The sequence below is a fragment of the Aegilops tauschii genome, chromosome 5 (assembly GCF_002575655.3).
Source record: "Aegilops tauschii subsp. strangulata cultivar AL8/78 chromosome 5, Aet v6.0, whole genome shotgun sequence".
In the NCBI taxonomy this organism is placed as follows: domain Eukaryota; kingdom Viridiplantae; phylum Streptophyta; class Magnoliopsida; order Poales; family Poaceae; genus Aegilops; species Aegilops tauschii.
The window spans coordinates 56,910,043-56,923,293 of NC_053039.3; the positions used below are offsets into that span (position 1 = coordinate 56,910,043).

The 13,251-nt window shown below is 58.9% G+C and overlaps 1 protein-coding gene across 1 annotated transcript; it reads left to right on the forward strand.

Moving 5' to 3' along the window:
* The first annotated feature begins 1,794 nt into the window (after window positions 1-1,794).
* Window positions 1,795-6,515, forward strand: LOC141022554 (uncharacterized). Its single transcript, XM_073498815.1, has 4 exons — window positions 1,795-2,153; window positions 4,875-4,932; window positions 5,434-5,744; window positions 6,356-6,515. Exons 1-4 carry the CDS (start codon window positions 1,795-1,797, stop codon window positions 6,513-6,515), a joined length of 888 nt encoding a protein of 295 aa, XP_073354916.1.
* Window positions 6,516-13,251: the final 6,736 nt, after the last annotated feature.

Sequence of the window (13,251 nt, forward strand, 5' to 3'; positions counted from 1 at the left end):
GGCTGGCCAATCCAATCCTCGTTCTGAAGAAGAACAAGACCTGGTGCATGTGCATCGACTACACCAGCCTCAACAAGGCCTATCCCAAGGATCCGTTCGCCCTCCCACGGATTGACCAAGTCATCGAATCGACCGCCGGGTGTGAGCTCCTGTCCTTCCTGGACGCTTACTCCGGCTACCACCAGATCAAGCTGGACCCGGCCGACGCCCTGAAGACGTCCTTCATCACGCCCTTTGGGGCATATTGCTACATTTTCGGTTTTGAACTGCGCTTTGCCCGTACTAGGTCTTGAAACTTAGCTTCAACCTCTCTGTAGGAATGAAGGTTCTTGTCATGCAATTTATCGTATGATAATGAATCGAGTTTCGAAACACGGTTGTTGTAGGGAGTTATTTCTTTCTTAAAGGAAGGCTCTCTGCTCCATTGGGTGACGATTCAATGGTTCTATTCATCCTATTCCTAGGTCGATCCGTTAACTTGGGTTTTGTTTACCAGTTGGTTAGGTCAACTTGTGGCATAGCTGTATTGGACGCGATACGGGTCGACGAAGCGGAAGCGAGAATGTCCGCTTGAGTATCGAAAACATTGGTACCATGTCGTTCGGCTTGAAGAACGCCGGCGCCACCTTCCAGCGCTGCATGCAGAAATGCCTCCTGCCGCAACTCAGCCGCAATATCCACGTATACATGGACGACATCATGGTGAAGACCAAGTAGCACCTCACGCTCCTTGACGATTTGAAGGAAACATTCACCAACCTCCGCGAATAAAAGGTCAAGCTTAACCCAGAAAAATGCATCTTCGGCGTCCCGGCCGGAAAGCTACTCGGCTTCCTCGTCTCGGAACGCGGCATTGAGGCGAACCCGGAGAAGATCAAGGCCATCGAGCGCATGCGCAAGCCGGCTCGGCTGCGCGATGTCCAGAAGTTCACCGGATGCTTGGCCTCGGTCAGCCGGTTTCTAAGCCGGCTAGGCGAGAGGGCACTACCCCTGTACCAGCTGATGAAGAAGACGATCCCGTTCGAATGGAATGGCAAGGCAAACGAGGCCTTCCAAGACCTCAAGCGCATGCTCTCCACCGCACCAGTCCTGGCCGCGCCGACCGACAAGGAGCCGCTGTTGCTCTACATAGCCGGGACCTCGCGGGCGGTCAGCACGGTGTTGGTGGTAGAGCGACCAGAGAAGGGCAAGGTCCAAGCCGTCCAGCACCCAGTCTACTACCTGAGCGAGGTGCTCTCCATCTCCAAGCAGAACTACCCGCACTACCAGAAGATGTGGTACAGCATGTACTTCACCGCCAAGAAGCTGAAGCAGTATTTCCAAGAGCACGTTGTCACCGTGGTCAGCACGGCTTCTATCGGAGAAATCATCGGGTGTCGGGATGCCTCTGGCTGGGTTGCCAAGTTGGCGATCCAGCTAGCCGGCCACACCATCCTCTACGAGCCCCGCACCGGGATGAAGTCTCAAGCCCTGGCCGACTTCCTCGTCGACTGGACCGAGACCCAGTACTTGCCGCCGCCTCCCGACTCGACGCATTGGCGCATGCACTTCGACGGGTCCAAGATGCGACTCGGCTTGGGGGCCGGCATCGTACCGTCGTCCCCGAAGGGCGACCGGCTCTGCTACGCGCTCCAGATCCACTACGCCGCCTCCAACAACGTCGCCGAGTACGAAGCCCTTGTGCACGGCCTCCGGCTTGCCAAGGAACTCGGCATCCGGCGCATCCTGTGCTACGGCGACTCGGACCTGGTGGTGCAGCAGTGCTCCGGCGAATGGGATGCCCGCGACTCCAGCATGGCAAGCTACAGCTTCCTCGTCCAGAAGCTGTCCGGATCCTTCGAGGGCTGCGAGTTCCTCCACGTCCCACGCGCGGAGAACGAAGCAGCTGACACGCTCGCCAAGATCGCCTCGTCACGACAAGCCATCCCATCCGGCGTCTCCCTCGAGCACCTGCGCAAGCCGTCCGTCAAGCCATCGCCGGACTCCGAGTCCATCGATGTTCCAGATGACCCGGCCGCATCTCAACCCGGCCCGGGGAATGCTCAACCCGGCCTAGGGGCCGCTCAGCTCGACCCGGCCACCATCGTCCCGGACCCGGCCGTCGCCATCCTGACCAGGGGGCTGCTCAACCCGGCTCGGGGGCTGCCTACTCGGTACCCAACCTGGTGGTCGTCTTCGCCGTGGTTACGGCTCCATCTTTGGCCCTCCCAATATCAGAATTTCTGGAGAACGGGGTTCTCCCCATGGACGAGACCGAAGCTCGGCAAGTGCAGCGCCAGGCGTCCGCCTACAACATCATCAACAACGAGCTCGTCAAGCGCAGCTCCAACGGCGTGTTCCTGCGCTGCGTCGAGCAGGAACGGGGCATCGACATCCTCCTCGACATACATCAGGGCGAGTGCGGGCACCACGCCGCATCAAGATCCTTGGTGGCCAAGGCGTTCCGCCACGGTTTCTACTGGCCCACGGCCCTCCAAGATGCCGAGTCGCTCGTCCTCAAGTGTGAGGGATGCCAGTGCTTCAGCAAACGCAGCCACCAGCCGGCGTCAGCACTCCGCACCATACCGATCGCCTGGCCCTTCGTGGTCTGGGGACTCGACATGGTGGGACCCTTCAAAACCGCTCGAGGCGGCATGACGCACTTGCTGGTGGCAGTGGACAAATTCACCAAGTGGATCGAGGCAAGACCAATCAAGAAACTAAACGGGCCAACAGCCGTCTGGTTAATCAAGGACATAGCGGTGCGCTACGGCATGCCGAACAGCATCATCACCGACAACGGCACCAACTTCGCCAAGGGCGCGCTCGAACAATACTGCTCCGTCTCCGGCATCCGCCTCGACCTGGCCTCTGTTGCGCATCCGCAGTCTAACGGGCAGGTCGAGCGGGCCATTGGACTCATCCTGTCCAGGGTCAAGCCGTGACTCGTCAAGCCACTCATCCGCTCACCCGGCAGCTGGCTTGACGAGTTGCCAGCCGTTCTCTGGAGTCTACTCACCACGCCGAATAGGTCGACCGGGTTCACACCGTTCTTCCTCGTCTACGGAGCCGAAGCCGTCATACCGACCGACGTTGAGTTCGACTCGCCACGCGTCGCGATGTACACCGAAGCCGAAGACAGATAAGCCCGCGAAGATGACGTCAACCTGCTCGAAGAAGCACGCCTCCTGGCGCTCAGTCGCTCGGCCATCTACCAGCAAGGCCCGAGGCACTACCACAGCAAGAAGATCAAGCCCCTCACGTTCCGCGAGGGCGACCTCGTCCTCCGACTGGTGCAAGAGCAGGCAGGCCAGCACAAGCTGTCCCCTCCATGGGAGGGCCCATTCATCGTGAGCAGGGCCTTGCGCGATCGCAACGCCTACTACCTCGTCGACTTCCTCCGTGAGAATCGGGATATCTTCGCATGGACCCCCAAGGACATGCCGGCTATCCCGAGGAAGTACGTCGAGCACAAACTTCATGTCCACAAGGATGCCAAGCCTGTCCATCAACCCCTGCGACGATTTTCCGAAGAGAAGAGAAGAACCATTGGTGAAGAGGTCGCCAAGCTTTTGGCGGTCGGCTTCATAATGGAAGTGTTTCACCCCGAGTGGCTGGCCAATCCAATCCTCGTTCTGAAGAAGAACAAGACCTGGTGCATGTGCATCGACTACACCAGCCTCAACAAGGCCTATCCCAAGGATCCGTTCGCCCTCCCACGGATTGACCAAGTCATCGAATCGACCGCCGGGTGTGAGCTCCTGTCCTTCCTGGACGCTTACTCCGGCTACCACCAGATCAAGCTGGACCCGGCCGACGCCCTGAAGACGTCCTTCATCACGCCCTTTGGGGCATATTGCTACATTTTCGGTTTTGAACTGCGCTTTGCCCGTACTAGGTCTTGAAACTTAGCTTCAACCTCTCTGTAGGAATGAAGGTTCTTGTCATGCAATTTATCGTATGATAATGAATCGAGTTTCGAAACACGGTTGTTGTAGGGAGTTATTTCTTTCTTAAAGGAAGGCTCTCTGCTCCATTGGGTGACGATTCAATGGTTCTATTCATCCTATTCCTAGGTCGATCCGTTAACTTGGGTTTTGTTTACCAGTTGGTTAGGTCAACTTGTGGCATAGCTGTATTGGACGCGATACGGGTCGACGAAGCGGAAGCGAGAATGTCCGCTTGAGTATCGAAAACATTGGTACCATGTCGTTCGGCTTGAAGAACGCCGGCGCCACCTTCCAGCGCTGCATGCAGAAATGCCTCCTGCCGCAACTCAGCCGCAATATCCACGTATACATGGACGACATCATGGTGAAGACCAAGTAGCACCTCACGCTCCTTGACGATTTGAAGGAAACATTCACCAACCTCCGCGAATAAAAGGTCAAGCTTAACCCAGAAAAATGCATCTTCGGCGTCCCGGCCGGAAAGCTACTCGGCTTCCTCGTCTCGGAACGCGGCATTGAGGCGAACCCGGAGAAGATCAAGGCCATCGAGCGCATGCGCAAGCCGGCTCGGCTGCGCGATGTCCAGAAGTTCACCGGATGCTTGGCCTCGGTCAGCCGGTTTCTAAGCCGGCTAGGCGAGAGGGCACTACCCCTGTACCAGCTGATGAAGAAGACGATCCCGTTCGAATGGAATGGCAAGGCAAACGAGGCCTTCCAAGACCTCAAGCGCATGCTCTCCACCGCACCAGTCCTGGCCGCGCCGACCGACAAGGAGCCGCTGTTGCTCTACATAGCCGGGACCTCGCGGGCGGTCAGCACGGTGCTGGTGGTAGAGCGACCAAAGAAGGGCTAGGTCCAAGCCGTCCAGCACCCAGTCTACTACCTGAGCGAGGTGCTCTCCATCTCCAAGCAGAACTACCCGCACTACCAGAAGATGTGGTACAGCATGTACTTCACCGCCAAGAAGCTGAAGCAGTATTTCCAAGAGCACGTTGTCACCGTGGTCAGCACGGCTTCTATCGTAGAAATCATCGGGTGTCGGGATGCCTCTGGCTGGGTTGCCAAGTGGGCGATCCAGCTAGCCGGCCACACCATCCTCTACGAGCCCCGCACCGGGATGAAGTCTCAAGCCCTGGCCGACTTCCTCGTCGACTGGACTGAGACCCAGTACTTGCCGCCGCCTCCCGACTCGACGCATTAGCGCATGCACTTCGACGGGTCCAAGATGTGACTCGGCTTGGGGGCCGGCATCGTACCGTCGTCCCCGAAGGGCGACCGGCTCTGCTACGCGCTCCAGATCCACTACGCCGCCTCCAACAACGTCGCCGAGTACGAAGCCCTTGTGCACGGCCTCCGGCTTGCCAAGGAACTCGGCATCCGGCGCATCCTATGCTACGGCGACTCGGACCTGGTGGTGCAGCAGTGCTCCGGCGAATGGGACGCCCGCGACTCCAGCATGGCAAGCTACCGCTTCCTTGTCCAGAAGCTGTCCGGATCCTTCGAGGGCTGCGAGTTCCTCCACGTCCCACGCGCGGAGAACGAAGCAGCCGACACGCTCGCCAAGATCGCCTCGTCACGACAAGCCATCCCATCCGGCGTCTCCCTCGAGCACCTGCGCAAGCCGTCCGTCAAGCCATCGCCGGACTCCGAGTCCATCGACGTTCCAGATGACCCGGCTGCATCTCAACCCGGCCCGGGGACTGCTGAACCCGGCCTAGGGGCCGCTCAGCTCGACCCGGCCACCATCGTCCCGGACCCGGCCGTCGCCATCCCGACCAGGGGGCTGCTCAACCCGGCTCGGGGGCTGCCTACTCGGTACCCAACCTGGTGGTCGTCTTCGCCGTGGTTACGGCTCCATCTTTGGCCCTCCCAATATCAGAATTTCTGGAGAACGGGGTTCTCCCCATGGACGAGACCGAAGCTCGGCAAGTGCAGCGCCGGGCGTCCGCCTACAACATCATCAACAACGAGCTCGTCAAGCGCAGCTCCACCGGCGTGTTCCTGCGCTGCGTCGAGCAGGAACGGGGCATCGACATCCTCCTCGACATACATCAGGGCGAGTGCGGGCACCACGCCGCATCAAGATCCTTGGTGGCCAAGGCGTTCCGCCACAGTTTCTACTGGCCCACGGCCCTCCAAGATGCCGAGTCGCTCGTCCTCAAGTGTGAGGGATGCCAGTGCTTCAGCAAACGTAGCCACCAGCCGGCGTCAGCACTCCGCACCATACCGATCGCCTGGCCCTTCGTGGTCTGGGGACTCGACATGGTGGGACCCATCAAAACCGCTCGAGGCGGCATGACGCACTTGCTAGTGGCAGTGGACAAATTCACCAAGTGGATCGAGGCAAGACCAATCAAGAAACTAAACGGGCCAACAGCCGTCTGGTTAATCAAGGACATAGCGGTGCGCTACGGCATGCCGAACAGCATCATCACCGACAACGGCACCAACTTCACCAAGGGCGCGCTCGAACAATACTGCTCCGTCTCCGGCATCCGCCTCGACCTGGCCTCTGTTGCGCATCCGCAGTCTAACGGGCAGGTCGAGCGGGCCAATGGACTCATCCTGTCCAGGGTCAAGCCGTGACTCGTCGAGCCACTCATCCGCTCACCCGGCAACTGGCTTGACGAGTTGCCAGCCGTTCTCTGGAGTCTACGCACCACGCCGAATAGGTCGACCGGGTTCACGCCGTTCTTCCTCGTCTACAGAGCCGAAGCCGTCATACCGACCGACGTTGAGTTCGACTCGCCACGCGTCGCGATGTACACCGAAGCCGAAGATAGATAAGCCCGCGAAGATGACGTCGACCTGCTAAAAGAAGCACGCCTCCTGGCGCTCAGTCGCTCGGCCATCTACCAGCAAGGCCCGAGGCACTACCACAGCAAGAAGATCAAGCCCCTCACGTTCCGCGAGGGCGACCTCGTCCTCCGACTCGTGCAAGAGCAGGCAGGCCAGCACAAACTGTCCCCTCCATGGGAGGGCCCATTCATCGTGAGCAGGGCCTTGCGCGATCGCAACGCCTACTACCTCATCGACGCGCGCAAGTCAAGGAAGCGCAAGAAGGACACCGCCTGTGAAGAAACGACCCGGCCGTGGAACGTGGAACTCCTCCGTTCGTTTTACAGTTAGCCGCACGAGCGTATGTATCGTCGCCTTTTGTAAACGCATGAAACCATGGGGTCCCTGAACGAGACTCGGGGGCTGCCTTTTGTCGACCAATTTATTGTGTCCCTACTTTCTTGCATCACTATACCACTGAACCCGGCCACCGGTCCGACTCGCTCGACCCGAGGGCTCGGGCGCTGGCCGGCTCGGTCGCCACCCCGCCGCCTTACTTGGTCATAAAGTTAGGATGCTGCGGTCCCCCACTTCGCCCTAAAGCCACAGATCCAGCTTTGGCTGTCGGCTGGCAAGCACAACGGGCCAAAGCTCCTTTACGCTTCATACACTAAGTCAAAGGCTGCCGGGTCGATCAACCTGGCCCACCGTTCATCAAATGAACAGCCGCACGACTGGCTGCTCGCCAACCGGCTTCGCCGGATCGCCGCCAGCCGGCTCAGTGGGTGTTTCGCTCGCGCTCAATGTTTCGAGGGACCCAAGTCCTGCGCGCTCCTCTCAAAGAACCGAACTCCTTGTCATGGACCGGAGCCTCGGCCGTCTGACTCGCGTGGGGGGGAGGTTTGAGAAAGGAAAAGCGCATGAAATCGGTCCAAAAAACGAAAGGCAAAAAGCAAAAGCACCCACGACATCTACACAAGTATTTAAGAAAAGGCCCACGGCCCGAGTTCATTACACCCTAAAACCCCCAGTGGGTGGCTGGACCTACTATTTAACAGAGTTACACAAAGTGTCTCAGGCATCTCTAGCGCCGCGTCGCGACGTCGACGGCTCTCCCCTGGCGGCCTTCGGGTCCAGCGAGGTGCTGATGTCCTCCTCAGCACCCACGTCACGGTAGACGCCCGTCTCCTCCGAGCTCCCCTCCGGATCATGGAGGAGCAATCCGTAGTCGTCGCCGTCCACGGACCTGCCGTCTTCCGTCCGCTCCGGATGGAACTCGTCGTGGAAGGAAAACCCGGCGATGTAGCTGGCCCGGGAGGCGATTCGGCCGGCTTGCTCCTGCAAGAGCTGCTCCAAACCGTCCCATTGGCCCATCAACGCGTCCAGCTACAGGTCCGGATGCCAGGACAGCGTGAACCGGAGCGCCATCTCAGCACCGGCACGAGCGGCGGAGATGCGCCACTCGCCAAGCCGGCCCGGCCCCATCTCCAACCAATGCGCCAGGCGCGAGAAGCTGCTCGGTTGGACGGAGTCCGGCCATAGGGCCGCCGTCATCGCGGTGCCGGCCTCGGACAGCCGCCCCAACTGCGTCCCCAGGACCCGCAGACGGGCATCAGCGGCGGCGATGATCTCCGGGAAGCTCCAGGCCACCCGCGGATCCGTCCTGGACCCAACGACGCCGGTCGGGTCGCGCTGATGGCGGACGGCTTCCTCCGCCAGCTGTTGCGTCTCTGGGAAGGCCCCTGCCGCAAAGGAAGAAGCGAGTTAGAAGAAGAACAACAAGGAAGAAAGGTCGGACCCCGACCCGGCAAATGACAAGAAAAAGCACTTACTGGAGGACTCTTCCAGGTGCTGCGCCTCAAGCAACGTACCACGCCGCTCCCGTTGGATGGCACGGTCGCGCTCCTCGAGCGCCTTCTCCAGATCGGCCACCTTGGCAAGGGCCGCCTTCAGCTCGGCGTCCTTGTCTTCGGCCGCCTTCTCGGCCGCCTCGCGGCGACCGGCCTCGTCCTGACGGGCCCCCTCAGCCGTGGCGACCTGCCCCCGCAGGCAATCCACCTCGGCCTGGAGCCGGCCCTTATCGTCGGCCAGCTGGCCAGGCTGCTGGTCCGCCTCCACCAGAGCCTGCTGCGCCTCTGCCACCTTGGCGGCTTCCGCCTTAAGGAGCTCCACCTCGGCCTTGAGGCGGCTCTTGTGACCCGCCAGCTGCTCATGCAGCCGGTTGGCCTCGTCAAGAGACCGCCGAGCCGCGGCCGCCTCTGCCCTCGCCTGCACCGCCTCGACGCCAAGACGGCCGGTGTAGTGATGACCGGCCCGGAGCAGACGAGTTCGCCAGGACAGCACCTCGGCTGCAAAAAAGCAGGACTCAGCAAAAGAAAAAAGCAAGACTGAAGATTTGGCCCAACTGTTACACAGTTGGCCTGAATCTCGGGGGCTACACCCAATGGGTGCGCTAGCGCGCCCCACTAGAAAAGAGCACAAGAATACCTGCGGCGACGCGGAGCTCCTCCTCCTTGCCGGCAAGCCGCTCCATGAGCTCCCGGTGCTTGCCTAGGAGACGATTGTAGGCGGCGACCCAGAAGGCATCGAGATGCTGAAGAAAGCAGAAATCAGAACAAGGCCAACACTCTAAAGATTCGACCCAACTACTACGTAGTTGGCCCGAACCTTGGGGGCTACACCCAGTGGGTGCGCTGGCGCAACCCCACAAAGAAGAAATTACAAAGAAGACTTACCAGAACGGCGCGCTCCAGGTCGCGCGTCCGCTCCACCTCGGCCTGGGCGAAGGCCTCGAGCCATTTCGTCCGGCCTCGCAGGCGGCGACTGACGGCGTCCAGCGCCGCCTCCTCCTGGGTCCGAGGCCCGAAGACAACGGTGCTCCCACTCCGCGCCGGCTGTGGCACGGCAGCTCGGCGCCCTCCCTGCCGGGGCACCAAGGCGTACTCGCCGCTGGCCGCTTGCGACGCGGCCAGCACCTCCTCCGATGCCCCTCCCAGCGTCGACGACGACCCGGACGCCGGGACGCCCTGCGCCACCGTCTCTGACCCGGACGCCGGGACGCCCTGCGTCGCCATCTCCGGCTCTGCTGCCGGGGCGACCTCCGGCACCGCCGCCCGCGATGCCTCCTCCAACACTGGCGACGCCTCCGCCTCCGCCGCCCGCAGTGTCTCTTCCAAAACGACACCGCCTCCACCACCATCAGCCCCCGCTCGATCGATCACGTCGGCCCGCGGCGGGGTGTCATCCTCCACCTCCACAACCTCCCGGTCGGGGATCACCACCTCAGCCCGGCCTCCATGGCCGTGCTCCCCGACAGTCGCCGCCACCACCGTGCCCTCCGGCATCTCGCGCCAGGCCGGCTCCACGCCGGCTCGCGCCCATGCCGCCGCCACGTCGGTCCAAGCCCGGGCCGACGCCGCCTCCAGCTCCGCCTCGGCCCGGTTCCTGTCCCGCCAAGCCATGGCTTCGGCATTGTTCGGATCCAGGCCGAGGTCCGAGTCGGCCCGTCCCTCCACCTCGGCCGGATCGGCGAGGTCGGACCGGCTCCTGTGGAACACGGCCCGTTGGCGTCCGCGGCTTCCGCCGCCGCCCTCGCCAACGCGATTGGCGACCTGAAGAAGAAGATAGAATGAGCAGAAAAGAAACAAGACTAGCTCAAGAAATCTGAGCGCAAACAAGAGATGAAGCTTACCCCTCCAAGACCGGGACCAGGGTTGGCCTCCCGCGCCCGCCGACGCGCTTCCTCTTGGCCGGCCTCCCGGCCCCGGCCGGGTCCGCCGTGCGCTTCGGGGCCCGGGGTCGCGGCGCGACGCTGTCTTTTCCGTGCGGGCGGCTCGGCGCCACCCGATGCGAGGACCCGGCTCCGCCCGCGTCGCCGCCTCCCCTGCCCAATGCCACTACACCGACAACTGGCGTCAGCACCGACCGTTCCGTGCCGCGGTCAGCAATACAAGACACATGAAGAAAACCACGAGACTTACCCGCACGACGCCCAGTGCCGGCGTCGGACTCGGCCTCCTCCTCGCCACCATGAGCCGCGGGCTCCTCTGGCGCCACCGGCGCCACCTGCGACGGGGCCGGGGCGTAAGGATGCCGAATCGCATTCAGAAGTATCCCCCGCGTCGCGTCAGGATGGATGAGAAGGTGCGCATCAGCAAAGTAAGAAGACCAGACACTCACTTGCGGCACCGGTTTGACTGGCTGTACAGCGCCTTGCCGAACCGCCAGTCCTCCCCAAGGTTGGCCTTGGAAATGTCATTCAGGCCGCGCGCGATCTGCTCCGCGGACAGCCGCGTCAACCCCATGCGGTTGGGATCTTGAAGGCCGACCATTTCGCCGATGAGGTAGGAGCGCCCCTGAAGCGGAAGGACCCGGCGCATGACGAACGCGGCAAGGAGGTCGGTGCCGGTGAGCCCCTCCCTCGTCCTAATCACCGCCACCCGCTCGCAGAGATTGACGATCTCCTGCGACGGGCGCCTGGGCGAGTAGCCCCAGTTCGTCTTCGCCCGCGGCGGTGCGATGGCGAAGGCCGGAAGGTTGATGCGATCCGCACCAAGGTTGCGGACGTAGAAGGAGTTCTGCCACTTCTTGGAAGAATCCTCCAGTGGGATCTTGGGGAAATCCGCCCCGACCTCTTCGAGATGACGACGGCGCCGCAATCGGCGAACTCCCCGGCCAACGGGCCCTGCTGCTTCAAGGAGAAGAAGCGCGCCCGGAGGTCGATCGTAGGCTCGACCCCCAGGTACCCCTCGCAGAGGGTGACGAAGCCGGAGAGCTAGACGAGGGGTACCATAGCCATTCCGAGATATATTGCCATGCAACTTTCCACCGTTCCGTTTACTACGATACGCTCCATCATTGTCATATTGCTAGCATGATCATGTAGTTGACATCGTATTTGTGGCAAAGCCACCGTTCATAATTCTTTCATACATGTCACTCTTGATTCATTGCATATCCCGGTACATCGCCGGAGGCATTCATATAGAATCATATTTTGTTCTAAGTATTGAGTTATAATTGTTGAGTTGTAAGAAAATAAAAGTGTGATGATCATCATTTTTAGAGCATTGTCCCAAGTGAGGAAAGGATGATGGAGACCATGATTCCCCCACAAGTCGGGATGAGACTCCGGACGAAAAAGAAAAAAGAAAAAGAAAAAAGAGGCCATAAGAAAAGAAAAGGCCCAAATAAAAAAATGAGAGAAAAAGAGAGAAGGGACAATGTTACTATCCTTTTACCACACTTGTGCTTCAAAGTAGCACCATGATCTTCATAATAGAGAGTCTCTCATTTTGTCATTTTCATATACTACTGGGAATTTTTCATTATAGAACTTGGCTTGTATATTCCAATGATGGGCTTCCTCAAAATGCCCTAGGTCTTCGTGAGCAAGCGAGTTGGATGCACACCCACTTAGTTTCTTTTGTTGATCTTTCATATACTTATAGCTCTAGTGCATCCGTTGCATGGCAATCCCTACTCACTCTCATTGATATCTATTGATGGGCATCTCCATAGCCCGTTGATATGCCTAGTTAATGTGAGACTATCTTCTCCTTTTTTGTCTTCTCCACAACCACCATTCTATTCCACATATAGTGCTATGTCCATGGCTCACGCTCATGTATTGCGTGAAGATTTGAAAAGTTTGAGAACATCAAAAGTATGAAACAATTGCTTGGCTTGTCATCGGGGTTGTGCATGATTTAAATACTTTGTGTGGTGAAGATAGAGCATAGCCAGACTATATGGTTTTGTAGTGATAACTTTCTTTGGCCATGTTAGTTTGAGAAGACATAATTGCTTTGTTAGTATGCTTGAAGTATTATTATTTTTATGTCAATATGAACTTTTGTCTTAAATCTTTCGGATCTGAATATTCATACCACAATTGAGAATAGTTACATTGAAATTATGCCAAGTAGCACTCCGCATCAAAAATTCTCTTTTTATCATTTACCTACTCGAGGACGAGCAGGAATTAAGCTTGGGGATGCCTGATACGTCTCCAACGTATCTATAATTTTTGATTGCTCCATGCTATATTATCTATTGTTTTGGACCATATTGGGCTTTATTTTCCACTTTTATATTACTTTTGGGACTAACCTATTAACCCGAGGCCCAGCCCAGAATTGCCGTTTTTTGCCTATTTCAGTGTTTCGAAGAAACGGAATATCAAACGGAGTCCAAACGGAATGAAACCTTCGGGAACGTGATTTTCTCACCGAATATGATCCAAGAGACTTGGACCCCATGTCAAGAAATAAGGGAGGCGGCCACGAGGGTGGAGGGTGCCCCCCTAGGGCGCGCCCCCCTACCGCGTGGGCCCCCCTTTGCTCCACCGACGTACTCCTTCCTCCTATATATACCTACGTACCCCCAAACGATCAGATACGGAGCCAAAAACCTAATTCCACCGCTGCAACTTTCTGTATCCACGAGATCCCATCCTGGGGCCTGTTCCGGAGGGCTTCTACATCAACATCATAGCCCCACCGATGAAGTGTGAGTACTTTACCTCAGACCTTCCGGTCCAGTT

Excerpts from the sequence above, each read along its gene's own strand:
- LOC141022554 (XM_073498815.1), top strand. The coding sequence starts at position 1,795 with ATGGCAAGCTACAGCTTCCTCGTCCAGAAGCTGTCCGGATCCTTCGAG. Across the intron at positions 4,933-5,433 it reads AAGAGCACGTTGTCACCGTG|GGCTGCGAGTTCCTCCACGT; the intron begins GTCAGCACGGCT and ends GGATCCTTCGAG. Across the intron at positions 5,745-6,355 it reads GCTCGGGGGCTGCCTACTCG|CATCATCACCGACAACGGCA; the intron begins GTACCCAACCTG and ends CATGCCGAACAG.